The sequence below is a fragment of the Rattus norvegicus genome, chromosome 11, assembly GCF_036323735.1.
Source record: "Rattus norvegicus strain BN/NHsdMcwi chromosome 11, GRCr8, whole genome shotgun sequence".
Taxonomy (NCBI): Eukaryota; Metazoa; Chordata; class Mammalia; order Rodentia; family Muridae; genus Rattus; species Rattus norvegicus.
Window position 1 is genome coordinate 80421160 of NC_086029.1, and position 17735 is coordinate 80438894.

The following is a 17735-nucleotide window of genomic DNA, read 5'->3' on the forward strand; positions in this document are numbered from 1 at the left end:
AGCCTTAAAAATGGACCATCTTTCTGACATGGTTGAATATAGCCTCAGCTAATTTCTTGCTTGTGGCCCAATGAAGGGGCAGAGCGTGTTAAAGCCCTAACAGAGCTCGACCCCTAACTAAGCCTAAGGTCTCTACTGTCTCGAGGTCCTTCCTAGTTATTTTGGTTCTGCACGAGGTCAGATGAATATTTAAAGAGAGGAAGCCAAAGCCACCAGACCAGAGGCTGGTCTGACCTCTATGACCTTCCAGAGGTCAGGAAACACACAGAAATCACAAAACTATCTCAATGGCCACATCTCTGTGAAGGAAGATGAATCAAATTACAAAACCCTTAACATTTTATTTTTGGTTACATGTATGTGTTTGTGTTGTGTGTACTCATGTGAGAACGGGTGCCAACAAGAGTTCAGATCTCCTGGAACCGGAGTTACAGGAAGTTGCAGGCCACCTGGTGTTGGCGGGAACTGAACTCGCACACCCTGCGAGACTTAGAAGGCTCCTCACCTCTGAACCATCTCTTGAAACCAATTATAAGCCCTCACAGAAGAGACCCATGATGGAGAACGTCCTCTTCCCAGCAGCTCCTGAGGTCTCAGGAGCTTCAGATGCCAGGGACCTCATTCCCAGCCCTCTGCCAAGTGTTGGACATCTCAAATGTCAGGTGTCACATTCCAAAGTGAACGAGTCACCCCGTGCACCACCCCCACTCCTCTATGGACCAGAGACCCACAAGTCTCAGTTCACCCAAGCACTTTGAGTTCATCTCCCCGACACCTGGGCCCATGGTGCCCTGGGCCACCTGGGTGCACTCTTTGTACCCATGAACCCTGCTGAATTCTGCACCAGGGAACTAACAGGGCTCATGCACCACACTTCCAAATACAGTGAAGTTCTGCAATGCCAAATGGAAAGACCCCGGACCACCCACCAACCTCGAAGGGCAAACACTTCCTGACAGGGACTAAAGGTACAGAGAGGCACAAACCACAGAGAGGACTCATCTCAACGCAGAAAAAGAGGAAACTGGTTCAGGGTGAGCTCCCAGTGGCCACGGCATGGCTGCTGGCTGCAGTCGCTCACCGTTCTAGTACGGGAACAAGCACCTGTCCAAGGTCTCTAGATGGGAACACCCTGATCAAAGTCTCCTGAGGACTCCCAAAGGGTCTAGGCTACAAGCAAGTGATCAATAGTGGTAATGGAATGAACAGCAATGGGAGCCTAAGTCCCCCTTGCACCGTGCTAATGATCAAGGGAAGGGAAGGGAGGTGCTCCCAATCTGAAGTCTCCACACCCGGTCCGCCTCCCTCAGGCACGAGAAGGTCACATCGAAGGCGCTATCTGCTGCTGCAACAGAAACCCCTGGTTCCCTGTACATTTATTTCACTAAGCAAATCCCTTCCCCCGTGGTCAAGGTCAACCCCCCTGGCTGGCGTCAAGGCCCTTCTGTCTGTGCTGGACCAACTTTGCACTAATTCCAAACACTCCTACCCAGTACAGATGAAGAGCGATGTGGTGGGTGTTTGGAGAAGGATGGGTGTTGTTTCTGTAACAGTGAGAAAGACAGAGAAATGGCAGTCCCGGCAAAGAACCCAGGAGGAGAGCAGCCCAGCCGGCCCAAGCCCTCGGGTGTAAGGGGAAGAAGTGAAGTGGCCAGCAGGCGAGTGCTGGAGGAGAACCAGGTCCAGGGGAACTGGCTGCTCTCCGTGGCTGGCCTCGCTCACTGGTTATGGCAGGGCCAGACCCTCTGACCAGGGCAAGCCGCACTCCAGCCTGGCAGTCCCTCGTGAGCTGGGGGGATGGTAATAGAATGTGTGCTATGTGCCAGCAACTCTCTGCCATGCAGGCTTCCTGCCCGCCTGCGGGGGTGGAGAAGTCGCCCCTGCCAGCTTTCAACTGGCTCACTGAATTCAATGCACAAATATTTATGAGGCATCCACAGTAGACCAAGACGAATTTGCTCCCTTAGTCCCAGCATAGATTCTTTTAACGACTGTACATCACGTCAGGACTTGGCCAAACATTACCTTTAGAGTTTGTTTGTATATGTTTCCCCCCACACACACAATATTATTAATTATTGGGGAATTTCATGCCACACACACCGATCACACTCTCTCTTTTTTCTTCCCAGGTTCACCCTCCCACCCCTGTGCCCCCAGCCTGCCCCCGCCTAGCCCCAAAAACACAGCAAGTACAATCTGTGTTGCCCGTATACTCATTAGAGCATGGTCAAACTCCCTGTGGGCATCCCCTTAAAAAAAAAAAAAAACAAAAAAAAATGGGTCCTTGCTGTCAGAAGCCATCGACGATGAAGAGCTACACTTCAGCACCTTTACCACAGGTTTTAAGTACTATCTTAATAGCTTCCTCTCAAAACCGTTTCCTTTTTCCTTTTCTTTCTTTTTTTTTTTTAATGAATGTATACATCCTTGCAAGTTGGTCAAATGCTGGTTTTATAGGGTTTTTTGTTTGTTTGTTTTTATTTGTATTTTCTTTTGGTGTGGGTGTTTCTTTGTACACCCACCAAGGCCAAGGCCAAAGGCAAGGACACCTCCCCCAGCTCAGCCATCACTAGCCTCTTCCCACCTCTGACCTCTCCCCAACCAAGCAAATCCCTGTCCTCCCACAGGACTTCAGACCCACAGAGGTGGCCTTACCCGATTTCATGCTTCTCTTGGAATTCCCAGCAGACTGGCACTGTCCATGAACACCGTAGCAACTTGCCCATGTTCCCAACAACAGATTGCAAACTTTGCCTATGTTTGTCCTTTGTACCCTCTCTAATCTGGCCCCCTGACCTCCCAGGAGCATCCTCAGTGTGTCATTTGCAGGCCTGCCTGCCTAGGACACAGACCACTAGGTCACCCAACTCCTTTCCCTTGGTTCCTGGCACACAGACACACTCGCTCTACATGTAGTGGTGCGAGCTTTAGACACATGGGGTGGGGGGTGGTGCCCTCAACCTGCCACAAAGTATCCACCCTCATTCTTGGCTGAGTCTTCTGAGGGAAGAGCAGAGTTATGTTTAAAAAAAAAACAAAAAACTACAGATACAAGAGTCTCTGTCTTTAATTATTAATTAATTAGTTATTAACTAACAATCAGTAATTAATTCATGGTTAGCTAAAAGGCACACACCCCTAATCCCAGCACCAGGAAGGCAGAGGCAGGTGGAGAGACTAGCCTGGCCTACAGAGTGAGTTCTAGGATAGCCAGGGCTACACAGAGAGATCATGTCTAGAAAAACTAAAAAAAGAAAAGGGGGGGGGGCAGAGAGGAAGGAAGGAAGGAAGGAAGGAAGGAAGGAAGGAAGGAAGGAAGGAAGAAAGTGACAGACAAAATTATCACAGCAGATGATAAACTGATGTGCTATGATGTGCTATAAGTGTTCTAAGAGGCTCAGGGTCAGGCAGGCCAGAACAGGTTGAGGGAGCATTCGCTGAGGACAGAGGCGGGGCAGTGTAGACAGGGTAAAACAGGGGGCAGCCTACCGTCTGAGAGGAAATGGTCTAGAGAGCCTGGTGCTAAAGGCAGAGAGAGTAAAGCTGAAGCCCCCAGCAAAGCACGGGAAACAAAATCAAGACGGCCAGGGTAAACAGGACCATGCTACAGAAGGCAGAGAACCAGCAGAAAGCACTCAGGAAGGGAGACAGGACCCGAGCTGTCTCCAACTCAGCTCCTACAGAAGAAGACAGTGACAGGAAAAGTGGACATTAGATCACAGGGAATGTCAAATCAGAGACAGGGTTCCCTGGGGACTGGGTTCGAGGAGTAACAAAGACATGAGGCTGGGGGTGACAGAGGGGTAATCCTGTACCACACCTGTAATCCAGCTTGAATAAGGTTGAGAAAGGAGGATTCTAAATTCAACGGCAGTCTTGGTTACCGATTAAGATCCCGTCTGGAAAATACATTAAAGAGCCACTCTGGCTAACTCTGGCTGGGATCCAGAGATGCTGTCCTCTGGGTACCAGCCCTGAGTATGCTCGTGTAGCATATGCTCCTGCAGGGGCCTTGACCTCTGGCAGCATCCCAGCACGTGGTTAAGAAGGCACAAGCTATACTTACTCTGTCTTGCTAAAGCATAAGTTAGGTCGCAACCATTCCTGAATTCGACAGCCCTAACATCCCAAAACGCAATCCATTTCCTGTAGTGAGGAGCAGCTCACCAGAGAGATGGGAACTCTGGGGTGAGCTGCCCCTGGGGAAGCATTCCAGCACAGCCAAGAGTGAGGCTCTGTGCAAGCAGAGGGCAAGCAGTGGGCTAAGTAGGGAACCCATGTATGGACTAGACCAAAAATGTGTCACTCAGAATGACTTATTTACTATTAATATCAGGTCAGACTTTTGGAAGTATTGTATAAGAAAGGGAGAAACTGGGACTGGAGAGATTTCTCTGTGTTTAAGAGCACTGACTGCTCTTCCAGGGGACCTGGGTTCAATTCCCAGCACCCATATGGCAGCTTGCACCTGTGTACATAACTCCAGTTCCAGGGAACCAACAACGTTAAGACATACATCCAGGCAAAACATCAATTCACATAAATATAAAAATAAATACATTATTAAAAAAAAAAAAAAGAAAGAGAGTAACTTAAGAATCCAAAATGGACCCTGGGGCCAGAGAGATGGCTCAGTGGTTAAGAGCACTGACTGCTCTTCCAGAGGTCCTGAGTTCAAATCCTAGCAACCACTTGGTGGCCCACAACCATCTGTAATGGGATCTGATGCCCTCTTCTGATGTGTCTGAAGACAGCTACAGCGTACCTATACATCAGATAGATAGATAGATAGATAGATAGATAGATAGATAGATAGATAGATAGATAGACAGACAGACAGACAGACAGACAGATAGGACGAACCCTGGCTCCCAGACCCCACTATCCATTTCACCAGAATATGTTCATAAGCCACAATGCTCATTACTGGATGACTCATACGGCCATCTGGGAGGTTCAGTTCATTAGGAGCCCCATCCCTAAGCCCTCCTTTCCCTAACTCCGTGTGCATACAGTGAGACTCAGAGCTGGGCAGTGGCAGCTTCTTCTGTGTTTCAAGAAATTAACAGCAGCCTTGTGGGGCAGTGAAACACCTCACACCTGAAAATCCCAGGAGGCAAAGCCAGATGGCTGAATTTGAGGATAGCCTGGGCTACATCTTAAGACATTACCTAGGGGTTGGGGATTTAGCTCAGTGATAGAGCGCTTGCCTAGCAAGCGCAAGGCCCTGGGTTCGGTCCCCAGCTCGGAAAAAAAGAAAAAACAAACAAACAAACAAACAAAAGACATTACCTAAACAAACAAACAAACTGGGTATGGTGGTACTCCCATAATCCTACAGGTTAGGAGGTAGAGACAGGACCATCAGAAGGTCATCCTAAGGTATACAGCAAGTCAGGACTAGCCTGGGCTACAAAAGGCCCTGACTCAGATAAAGAGTAAATCATGGCAAAACTGGGACTTAAACTTTGCCTAGCTCCATGTCTGTTTAGAAGGCCTCTTTTATCAAACATGAATTCCTGCCCCGACCTCGGAAGGACATGTTTATGAATAAGACGAAAAGAAGATTTAACTGGCAACAAAATTACATTAACCCAGTGAGAGGAGAATGGGGGAAAGACACAGACGAAGAGCAAGCCGGGACCTGATGATTGGTGCATAGAAAGAACAGCCATCCAATGAAATCCTTCAGCTGATACCCACCCTGCAACTGCCACGGCATAGAACCACTGCAAGAATGATACGGCAATGATTAAAGCCACGCCCTCTGTTTCCAATGGAGGGAGTTTCCCTTCTTATATCAGATGGGCAAATGAATGAACAGGTGGGGAGATGGATGGACAGAGACAGGTCTACCATGGAAAGTTTTCAAAGAGTGAATAAGACTTGAACTGACTTATGCCTATATATACATATATACATACATACATACATACATACATAATATATACATATATAAAAATTATATACATATGCATATCTATGTGTATATTACATAGTTTATATATAATACATATGTTAATATGTATAATATAAATTATATGCATATGTATATGTAAAAACAATTTTTATTTTGTATTCATATATAAAAATTTTAAGTGTGTAATTATATGTATAATAAGTTATATATATAATTATATGTATATTTATAAATTATATGCATGTAATATATATGTATATATAGTTTATTTTTACTTTATGTGCATTGGTGTTTTGCTTGCATGTGTGTCTATGTGAGTGTCAGATTCCCTGGAACTAGAGTTACAGGCAGGTGTGAGCCGCCATATGGGTGCTGGGAATTGAACTCAGGACCTCTGGCAGAACAGTCGGTGCTCTTAACTGCTGAGCCATGGCTCCAGCTCCTTGAACTGATAATTAGGAACCAGAAGTTGTTAGCAAAAGGACGAAGGGACAGCTGGGAAAGTCCCTAGGGAGAGCTAGCAGTGTGGGGAATCATGTGGGCTTTACCAAGTGACACCCTGGAGCCTCAGTAGCTCTCCTGGTGGAAGAAGTCTTGAGAGTGGGCAGGGGACACCAGTGGGCAGGGAGCAGGTGCCTTAAGGCCTAGATCTGTCTTGAGGTCACAGAGAACCAAAATGGTTCCAGAGAAGGTTCATAACAAAGGCACTACAAACAGGAAAGGACTTGAAAGAATAAAAAATGCAGCTAAGAAGTCAGAAGTTTAAAAAAGCCCCAACACCTCAAATTCCAGACCCTGCCCTCTACCTGTACTAGCTGACCATAAAGTTAGATTAAAATCTTAGAGAACAATCTTGAGAAACAGGAAGCTCCTCCTTGTGATTTTTCATTAGTATTCTCGACTCTTTCCAATGACACCATCCCTGCCCCCTCGGGTTGTGGTTTCTCCCTTTAAATACCCTTTCTCCCAGCCTTTCGGGGTCGAACTCCACTGCCCCTGCGTGGAATATGAGTCTCGACCCCAGTGCACTGGTTCCTATCAATAAACCTCATGTTTATTACAGCAAGGACAGTCTTGTGTGAGTTCTTGGGGGGGTCGCATCATCCCGAGACTTGAGTGAGGGTCTCCCTGCTCCGGGGGTCTTTCAGACTGGTTCTGTGAAGATTCATTGCTTCAGTAGCTAGTCGGGTTATAATCTCCCTACTGCACCGAGGTTACACTGTCATCAAGAAGACCTGAGGCTCAGATGAGAGAGCCAGTTTTGACACATGTGTGTGGCTTGAGCAAGTAAGTTGCTTTATATCTCTCAGAATATCGTCAATAAAACAAGTGTGTTTACCTCCAGAAGTCACCTTGAGCTAGCCCCAAACTATAAGTCTTGCCTCCTTGTACTCACAAAGGGAGGGCTTGTGCTCCATGGTTCTAACAACAGTTTAGAGAAGTGGACACTTCCCTTAAGACAAAAAGCTCAACTGAGCACGGCAGCACAGACTTGTAATCCCAGCAGTAGGGAGGCAGAGCGGGGCGGATCTCTGAGTTCCAGACCAGCCCGGGCTACAGAGTGAGACCCTCCCTCCCTGTTGGGGAAAAAAGCAGCAGCGGCTTAGAAATTGATCATTTCCCCAAGCCCAGGACAAATATTAAAATTTTACACTGAGAATATTATAGTACTTAATTCGCGCAAAACACTGTCGGAAGCACATTTCCCTCAGGAACCAAGATGAAAGATGAAGCGTACTTCACGCCTCCCTGCCTCTGCCGATGTGTTGGGTGCCAACGTGGCAGCAGGTCTGGTGCCAAGCACATTCTGGTCTGTTCGGTGTCATTTTCCTAGTAGCCAAGTATCATGTTTGTGTTTGCAAGGCTCTAAATCCAGGCAGGCAGGCAGGAAGGAAGCAAGGAAAACTAGTGTGGTGGTTTGAACGGAAATGGCCCCCATAGGCTTGAATATTTGAAAACTTGGTTATTGGGGAGTGGAGCCACTTGAGGGAGGTTAGGAGGTGTGGCCTTGGAGGGGGAAGTGTGTAACTGGGGGCGGGGCTTTGGTTTTCAAATGCTCAAGCTCAGAACAGCATCTCTTCCTGCTGCCTATCGATGCAAATGTAAGCTCTCAGCTCCTCTCCACCACCACATCTGCCTGCGTGCCGCTATGCTTCCTTCCCTCCATGCTGATAATGAACCAAACCCCTGCTACCTAAGCCCCAAGAAGCTGTCCTTTATAAGAGAACTGTCACGATCGTGGTATCTCTTCACAGCAAGAGAACACCCACCAAGAAAACTGACCTACCTAATATATATATTTATATATAATATCTAACATTACCCAACCATATTCCTTACTATAGGACTATAGGGCTTTAAGAAATGGAAATGGGGGGCTGGAGGGATGGCTCAGCGGTTAAGAGCACTGACTGCTCTTCCAGAGGTCCTGAGTTCAATTCCCAGCAACCACATGGTGGCTCACAACCATCTGTAATGGAATCTGATGCCCTCTTCTGGTGTGTCTGAAGACAGTTACAGTGTACTTGTATATAATAAATAAATCTTTAAAAAAAAAAAAAAAGAAAGAAATGGAAATGGGTGCTGGGCATCATACCATATCTTTAATTCCAGCATTTGAGAGGAATTCCAGGTCAGTCTAGTCTACATAAGAGTTCCAAGCAAGCTAGGGTTACATAGTGAGACTCTGTCTCAAAAAGGAAGGAAGGAAGGAAGGAAGGAAGGAAGGAAGGAAGGAAGGAAGGAAATGGCAGTCTTGTTCTCATTTTTGACTTTTTAAGATAAGATTTACTTCCTAATTTTTGTGTTAAGTGCTCCTTTGGAGAAGGCTGGGCTGACTCCATGACAGGCTTTAAATTGGCAGTTAGGAGACTAGGCCTAAAAGCTGGGCAAGTCCAGGCAAGCACAGGTAAGTCCGTTACTAACCTGGCCCAGCACCTGGCCTGAGGCAAGGGCAATGGGTCAGCAGCAGTTTCCAGACTTCCTCAGCTACTTCCTCGGCAATAACTTCCAGCCCTCATGCCCAGGTAATGGAATGTCCCTGGAGATGGAGTAAGATAAAGGTCACCCACCCCGGAATTCCCTAAGGTGCTGTAAATCAGGCCTGTGAGTTCACTTGGTTGTCTCTCTATCTTGGGATTGGGAGACCCCAGCATCCTGGGCTTCTGCAGAATAAAACGCGTCTGCAAATTCTCTGAGTCTGGGGTATCATTCTTTGGCCAATCACGGACCCTTACAAAGCGCATGTCTGCATGTGTGCGTATGTGCACATGCGAGCAGAGGTATCCTCAGGGTACGGAAGAGGGCGTTCAACAGTACAGGGGGCTGGGAGCTGTCGGATATGGCCGCTGAGAACCAACCTGGAGTCCTCTGCAAAACCAGTGTGGGTTCTTAGCTGCTGAGACATCCTCAGCCCTTGTTTTGCTTTTGATGCGGGGTCTTGCGCGTGTAGCCCAGGTTGGCCTCTTAACTCAAAGTCCACCTGCGTAAGCCTCCTAAATGCTGTGGTCACAGGCATGTGCCATCATGCCTGGGTACAGTCCTCTCTTAAATAAAATTCCACGAAGCCTAATGATCTAATAAAGGTTAAATAAACCATATTAGAATGACAGCTAGGCACCTGCATGCCGTGGGGAACAAAGTTCTCTGAAGACACCTAATTAAGCATTTATCTCTGCGTGCTTAGTAAGGGCCCTGCAACCTGACTAGTACGTCAGGATTAAGGAGAGCTGCACCGCTGTAAGTCAAGAATCAAAACTATCCCGGGCCCTTTCATATCTGCCTATCCTTAGCATTCAAACTAACGTCAGAACAAGTAAGCTTCTCACTGCATCCCTAAGTGAGACTAAGGCAGGCCTCTGGGCTCCACCAATCCTAAAAGGAGAATGCCGTAGCATCAAGCCCATGAGAGGGGGCTGGGGATGCCGTTCAGCTGGCAAGCTGCTTGCCTAACACGAACCAGGTCTTGGTTTCAACCCCCAGCACCACGTCAGCCAGAGTGGTGGCACAGTCTGTGGTCCCCGCACTCAGTAAATCAAGTAGGAGGATCAGAAGTCCACAGTCATCTCCACCTGCAGCGGGAGAGAGGCCAGCCTGGGCAAGAGACCCTGTCCCACTTTCTTTTCCTGTTGCTGTGATAAATGACTCTAATAGAAGCAGTTTAGAGTCCTAGGGTACCATCCATCACGGTGGGTGGAGAAGTCGAGGGAGCAGGGGCTCCAGACAGCCAATCACACCCAATCAGAAAGCAGAATGTGACAGAAGCAAGCTGTCACTTGTCTCCTAGGTTACACAGTCTCCAGGCAGGGAATGGGTCCAACCATAGTGGATGGGCCTTCTCCACTCCACTCCACGTAGGCATGCCCAGAGGCCCAGTGAGTTTGAGAGAATTCTCTAAGTTCCAGGCTAGCCTGGTCTACAGTTACTTCCAGGACAGCCAAGGCTACACAGAGAAACCCTGACTTGAAAAACAAACAAAACAAAACAAAACAACAACAAAAAAAAAAAAAAAAAACACAAGAAAAAAAAAAAAACAAAATCTAAAGAGCTAGAGATATGGCTCCACTGGCAAGAACATGTTAGATAGAGACCCAGAGTCATGTTGAACAGCTCACACCCGGCCTGTAACTCATCTGCAGAGATCTGATGGCTCTGGCCTCTGCACTCACAAGAATAAATACACACGCACACTCGCACACACGCGCACACTCGCGCGCATAATTTAAATACATAAATAAGGGCCTCGAGTGGTAGCTCATGGTTTTAATCCCAGCACTTGGCTCTGTGAGTGCCAGCCTGGTCTAAACAGAGAGTGCCAGGTTAGCCAGGGCTACACAGTGAGACTCTGTCTCATTAAGAATCTAAAAAGAAGTCAGACAGTGGTGACCCACGACTTTAATCCCAGCACTGGGGGGTAGGGCTCCCACCACACACAGAGGCAGGCAGATCTCTGAGTTTGCGGCCAACATCGTCTACAGATAGAGTTCCAGGACAGCCAAAGCCATCCCCTTGTCTCGGAAAAACAAAAACAAAACAAAACAAAAATTAAAAAAATAAGATATGTAGACAGACAGACGACAGACAGAACATAAAGAAAAAAGAAAACCTGTTAAAGAGATCCCCTAGCTCTGCAGTAGAGCCTGCCAATGCTCTCATCAATGTTAGCAGCAGATATGTCTGACTTCCTTTTGTTCTGAGACTACAAAAGTTCCTTTAACTTGTCCAGGGTAGAGCATACTATAATCCTTGTTCCCAGGCCACAGTGGCTCAGAACAAACTTTTTTTTTTTTAGCTCCCTTTAAAGGAAGAGCCATTATTTTACATCATGGTATTTTACAGACACCACCAGCCCAAGCCTGCTTTGAATTGTTACCCAAGAAACTCACTTCATAAGTTCAGGTCTTCCTCAGATGCTTATCCAAAGACCAGGAGACTATAGCTGAGTCCTAACTGGCTCTCACACAAAACAGAACAAAGTCTGGTTTCTCCAAATACGATTAACATTCAACACCACAAAGAGATCAGAACTTGTAGGCTGGGAGTTCACCTCAGCGTAGATCAAGGCCCTGCAATCAATCCCTAACCCCGTGAGCAACCCAGTCAAAAGAGGACAGAACGTCCCCCAATGCTAAAGCACCTGTCTAGCGGGCACAAGGCCTTAGGTTCAATCCTCAGCACCACACACAAACAAAACAAGGAGAGAACCCAGAAAAGAAAGCTGAGAGTCTGGCCTAAGCACAGGTCTATAACCCCAGGTGCTGGAGATTCGGAGGTGGGAGGATTGTAAATGCAAGGCTTGCCTAGGCTAGAGAACAAATTCAAAGCCCAAGCAATTTAGTAAGACTGTCTCAGATTTAAAAAAAAAAAAAAATCAACAACAAAACAAAAAACCTGGACAGGTAAGATGATAGGCTAAAGAGGTGATTGGTCAATAGAACCCTTGTAAGCAAACACCTAGAACAAATCAGAGATGTATGTACTGGCTGGTTTTGTGTGTCAACTTGACACAAGCTGGAGTTATCACAGAGAAAGGAGCCTCCCTTGAGGAAATGCCTCCATGAGACCCAGCTGTAAGGCATTTTCTCAACTAGTGATCAAGGGGGGAGGACCCAGCCCATTGTGGATGGTGCCGTCCCTGGGCTGGTGGTCTTGGGTTCTATAAGAGAGCAAGCTGAGCAAGCTGGGGAAGCAAGCCAGTAAGCAACACCCCTCCATGGCCTCTGCATCAGCTCCTGCTTCCTGCTTCCTGCTTGAGTTCCGGTCCTGACTTCCTTTGGTGACGAACAGCAGTGTGGAAGTGTAAGCCGAATAAAACCTCTCCTCCCCAACTTGCTTCTTGGTCATGATGGTTCATTTTGTTTTGTGCAGGAATAGAAACCCTAGGACGATGTGTGAACGAGCCAGCACCTGTTCAGCCTCTGATGTAAATTTCCGTGGCTCTGGTCCCACCCACTCTGCCCCAGCCCCTCCCCCACCCCAGGACACATACCTCTTTGGAGCACCAGGCACATTTTGGGTGGATTAACAGGCATTCTTCACATGAGGTGGCACTTCCACTGGTGCATATGTTGAGCCCTTCAAAGCAAGATGAAATGCCCGTCAATCAGTTTCTAGTTGTAAACATCACTGACAGGGCTGGCGGGATGACGGCTCAGTGGGAGCACTTGCTGCTCTCCCAGAGAACCAGAGTCTGGTTCCCAGCACTCAGAGCAGGCAGCCCACAACCATGCACGTGCACACACACACACTAATAATGGTGATGATGATGATGATGATGATGATGATAAACATTACTAATGAAGTCTTAAGAGTGCCTTGGGGAGGAACAGAATGGGAGTCACTCCCTTAACAGGTCTGAGGCTATAAAGAACCCCAGTGCTAATTTCAGGTTTTGCTGAGGCTAAGGCAGACTCTGAGGTCTCTGCCAACCGCATGCAATACCTGTTGCTTCTGTTTGTTGCATGTGAGTTCCTTCTCTTTCCCCTGTAAAGTAAGCATACTCTCCCCTCTATGATGGGAAAGGTCGTTTTACACTTAGGGTACCCAAAAATAATTGGGGTGATGGTGAAAAGAGAGATGAGTTTCACTTAGCCGTTAAAAAATAACAATCCAATTACTCGAAATACCGTCTCATCAAAATCTGCAGTTATTCAAAGAAGCCCAGCACACGCCCCCTTAGAAAAGCAACAGCACCGGTTAAGATAAAGAGATCCATCGATCAGCAAATCTACCAACAGGTCAAGTGGGGAAAACCGATCAGTGTCCGCTAGGTAATGAGAAAACACCGGCGTAGTCACTTGGGAGAGGCAGGAGCATCAGGGGCCCTGAGCTACACAGAGATTTCTTGTGTGGCTACATAGGGAGGCTTCTTCCAAACCTCATTTAATTCCTGTAGGTGTGGTGGTGCCTTTGTCTCTGCACACTAGAGGCAGGCAGGTCTGAGTTCAGTCAGGGCTACATAGTGAGACCTTATCAAGGGAAGGAGGAAGGGAGGGAGAGTTACTCAGAGGCTGTGAGGATGACTCAGAACTGTAAGCAGGAGTTCAAATCCCTATACAGTTTGGCCAGGCCACACACAGCTGTAACCCGCAACACTGCTGAGGAAGCAGAGACAAGAGCTAGGGCTTGCTGTCTGCCAACCTAGCTCAACTTCGGTGAGAGACCGTGCCTCAGGAGTAAGGCAGAGGGCGATAGAGCAGGGCATCCAACGTGTACAGACACAAGCACAACAGACGATGAAGGTTTTAAATCAAATGGGTTTGTTTGTTTGAAGGTTTTAAATCAAATGGCTTTGTTTTGTTTGTCTGTGTGTTTGTTTGTTTGTTTTTGAAGACAGGGTTTCCTCTGTGTAGCCCTGGTTGTCCTGGAACTCACTCTGTAGACCAGACCGACCTTGAACCATCTACCTCTGCCTCCCAGAGCGCTAAGGTCAAAGGCATGCCCCACCCCTTCAACCCAGCAAGAAATGACCTTTTTTTTTTTTTTCCTTAGTATAGAATAGAGTTTATTCAGAGCATGGGGAGGGGAGTCAAGAGAGTAGTAGAGGCAGAGAAAGGCAGAGAGTAGAGAAATAGAGGCTGGCCATGGGCCCGTGGAGAGAAAGGGGGGAAGGGAGAAGAGGACAGAGCAGGAACAGGAAGGCAAGAGCAAGAAATGACTTTTAAAAATTAGTTTCAACACATTTTTGATCATTAAAAAAATCAGAAGCTATAATTAGAAGGAACTTCAAAGCCAGGTGAGCCTTCCGTCTCCCGCCCCGCTAACCTGGAGGAGAGGTCCCAAGTGTGGGAATGAGATGGAATCTACGGCTCTCTCCTCCCTCCTCACCGGCACCAACAGCACAGGTGTCCTTGGTAAATCTGCCCATACCTGTCTTTCCCTTCCTCTGAAACTCAGAGCTGATGGCCTCTGGCCAAGAGCAGGGCTTTTCTCTGAAGGAGAAGGATCCAATTAGTGTCTAACGACCTGAGGTCTCCTGGCTGCTGCCGTGTAAAGAGGTCCGGGTCACACATACTGGGCCAAGGAAGGAGATTCCCAGCTTTCGTGTGGTTTTGCTTACTTTCATTTATTGAGAAGGTTCTAGACACCCTACCCAGGCTGGCCATGGCTCCCAGTCCTTTGGCCTCTGTCTCCCAACTGTTATGGTGTACAAGAATGTGTCAGCCTGCCTGACAAAAGTTCTGCTCTTAAGGGAAGAAGATGAGGTGAAGAAAAGAAAGTTAAACAGAGAACGGTAAAGAAAACACTGGGAAGTAGCAGAGTGTTCCCAAGTTCTCCTAAATATCACAAAAATAATTATGGACCTTAACCTAACATTTAACAGTGGTTAAAGATACTGTATGCCAGACAAGCTTGATGACCTAGTTAAATCTCTGGAATCCAGGCATGGAGGAATGAGAGAACAGATAGCACAACACACACATACTGCTGTCCTCTGACCTCCACACACACATACTGCAGCACAAATGAGCTTCCGCACGCACACGGGCACACGGGCACACGGGCACACGGGCACACGCATACAAGTAAAAAGTAAAAATAAATATTGTAGTAATCAGTGCACTTCTATACACTAACAGCAAGCTATCTCAAAAAGAAACAAAACGGTCCCATATTGCAACACTAAAACACAAGCAAATAACTTAGAAATAAATTTCATTAACAAAATAGATTTCAATTAAAAAAAAGGAAAGAAAGAGAAGAGGGCTAGAGAGATGGCGATGCCATCCAGATCCTGAGTTCAATTCCCAGCGCTCACAACCATCTACAACGGAGTCTGATGCCCTCTTCTGTCACTGAGGCATACATACATACATACATACATATGTAGTCATATACATAAATAAATCTTTAAAAGGAACAAAAAGCTGGGGGAGGGGGGGAGAGGGCCAAGAGAAGGCCCGGCAGCCACGAGCACTGGTTGTTTTTGAAGTACACATGGTAGCTCACAGCCTCCTGCAACTCCAGTTCCAGAGAATGCAGTGCTGCCTTCTGACCTCTGCAGGAACCAGGCACACACATGGTGACGTGTGCATACTCATAGCAAAACATCCATACACGTTAGAGGTAAAAAACAAAATGGAGTGACGTGTGTGTGGGTTGGAAGAATGGGCCACCGTTAAAAGACTCATGCTACCCAAAGGGCTCTACGGAGTCCTGTGTTCCTATCTAAATCCCATTTCACTAAAATTGCTTTAAGAAATCCTAAAATTCATCTCAAAGTCTTGAACGAAAAGAACAAGGCTGCAGGATATCACAATCCCCGATTTCAAATATATCACCAAGTTACAATATCGGTGAGGAGGGATAGAGAGACAGAGCTCCCCCCCACCCCCCAACCCCGTCACCCTGAGCTGCACGGAGCTTCCTAATCTTTCAGAGCCTTGACTGGGCCCAAACCAGGGTTCAACATGCAAGAATTTCAGGACTAGCCAGTTTGTCAAGCACAGTCAGGAGATTTTTATTGAAGACATTTTAGTATAAGCTTAAGAAGAAAGTAAGACACACCCAAGTGTGGGCTTGGGCTTCTCAATGGAGAGTAAGAAATTCATTGTGTTAGCATTACTTGTATAAGCCATTCTGGTGTCTCTCAAGGTACTTCAAGAGGTTACTAAATAATAAAAGACATTTTTATTTTGTGCATGAGTGCTTTGCCTCACAGCACCCATGCCTGAGGGCATCAGATCTCCAGGAACTGGAGTTATTATGGTTTGTTAGCCTCCACAGGCTGTTAGGAACCAAACCTGTGTCTTCCTCAAGAATCGCAAGTGCTCTTATCTCTCGGTGAGAAAGATGCCTTGCAGGGGATTATAATCTGAAAAGGTAAAGCCTGAGCCACCAGGGCTGCAGAGGGTTTCTTAGACGGCCTTTCTCAGTAAATGTGGTTTCTTGGATTCCTGACAAACTGCAGGTTTACAGAAGGGAAGGCCTTAAGCAGGCAGCCATTGTTCTTGCTTTTCTGCAGAGGGGTTCCTCTACTCCTGTCCCAAAGATTTTCCCTGCCTTTCATCCTGCCTCCAAATCAGCCCAGGATTCTCTGCCTCTGCCTCTGCCCCACCTCACCCCAAAAAGAAAAAGGCGATACACAATGGGACAAAACAGAGCCCATAAAAATAAATCTTCACATTTATGGTCAACAGATTCTCAACAATAGCGCTAATAACCACAATAAACGCTTAGTCTCTTCAGTAGGCAGTGTGGAGACAAGTGGCCTCCCACAGGCAACAGAATGAAACTATACCCTTAACTCACCCCACATGCAAAAAAAAGCAACTCAGGCTGGATGACAGACTTGGCACTCGGATGCCTCTCAGTCCAGTGCTTGCCTGGAGTGCAGCAAGCTCTTCGCTCTGTCAGCACCTCAAACCCCTGGTGAGGTTGTGCACATCTGTAAACCCAGCACTAGGGAAGAGCAAGCAGGGAGGTTCAAAGGTCAAGGTCATCCTCATCTACACAGCAAGTTCAAGGCTAGCCTGGACTACCTAAGACCCTATCTCCTCATCTACATAGCAAGTTCAAGGCTAGCCTGGACTACCTAAGACCCTATCTCAAGGATATGGAGAGATGACCCCACAGTTAAAAAAGTGTACACTGCCATGGTTAGGATCCTCTTTGGTTCCCAGAACCCATGCTGGACACCTAACAACACCTGTGACTCAAGCTCTAGGGAGAAACACGCCTTTAAGCCCAGCATTTGGGAAGGAGACGCAGGCTAAATAGTGAGAAGCTGCCTTATTTTTTTTTTTCTTTAAGAGTATATAAAAATCAATGATACGAAATAAAATTAGTCTATAACTATAATGAATGTATAGCCATGACTATCCTGGAACTCACTCTGTAGACCAGGCTGGCTTCGAACTCACAGAGATCGGCCCACCTCTGCCTCTCAAGTGCTGGGACTACAGGCCTGTGCCACCACTGCCCAGCTTGGAGGATATGATATAAGAAATAATAAGCCAGGCACCGGACACAGCCTTGTTAGCCGCATGCAGCAAGCTCGTGAAATCTGGAACTCAATCTTACAGAAGCAGAGAACATGGTGGTTGCTGAGGGCACACGGAGCGGGGCGGGGAATGAGATGTTAGCCAAAGGTTAAAGTTTGTAGATGGGACAACCCCTGGCCACTGCCACACAGTGGGGGTGGGGCGGAGGACACCCAGAGGCCCAGGTGCAAGTAAGTGGTGGAGAGATGGAGAGAAAGGTGTGTGCACGGCAACCTGAGGGGGAACTGGAAGCCCGAGGGTAGGGAAGAAGAACGTGATATCAGTAGCCTGCACTGCCACCTGAGGCCATAGTGAGGTGCTGGCTTGTGCTG

The 17735-nt window shown here is 47.3% G+C and overlaps 1 protein-coding gene across 1 annotated transcript in view; it reads right to left on the reverse strand.

Moving 5' to 3' along the window:
* Itgb5 (integrin subunit beta 5) overlaps positions 1 to 17735 on the reverse strand; it is a 115786-nt gene that overhangs the window by 87572 nt on the left and 10479 nt on the right. The window contains exon 2 of the mRNA NM_147139.2: positions 12411 to 12496. Within this exon, the coding sequence (NP_671480.2) occupies positions 12411 to 12496 (86 nt within the window). The remainder of the gene's footprint in view (positions 1 to 12410; positions 12497 to 17735) is intronic.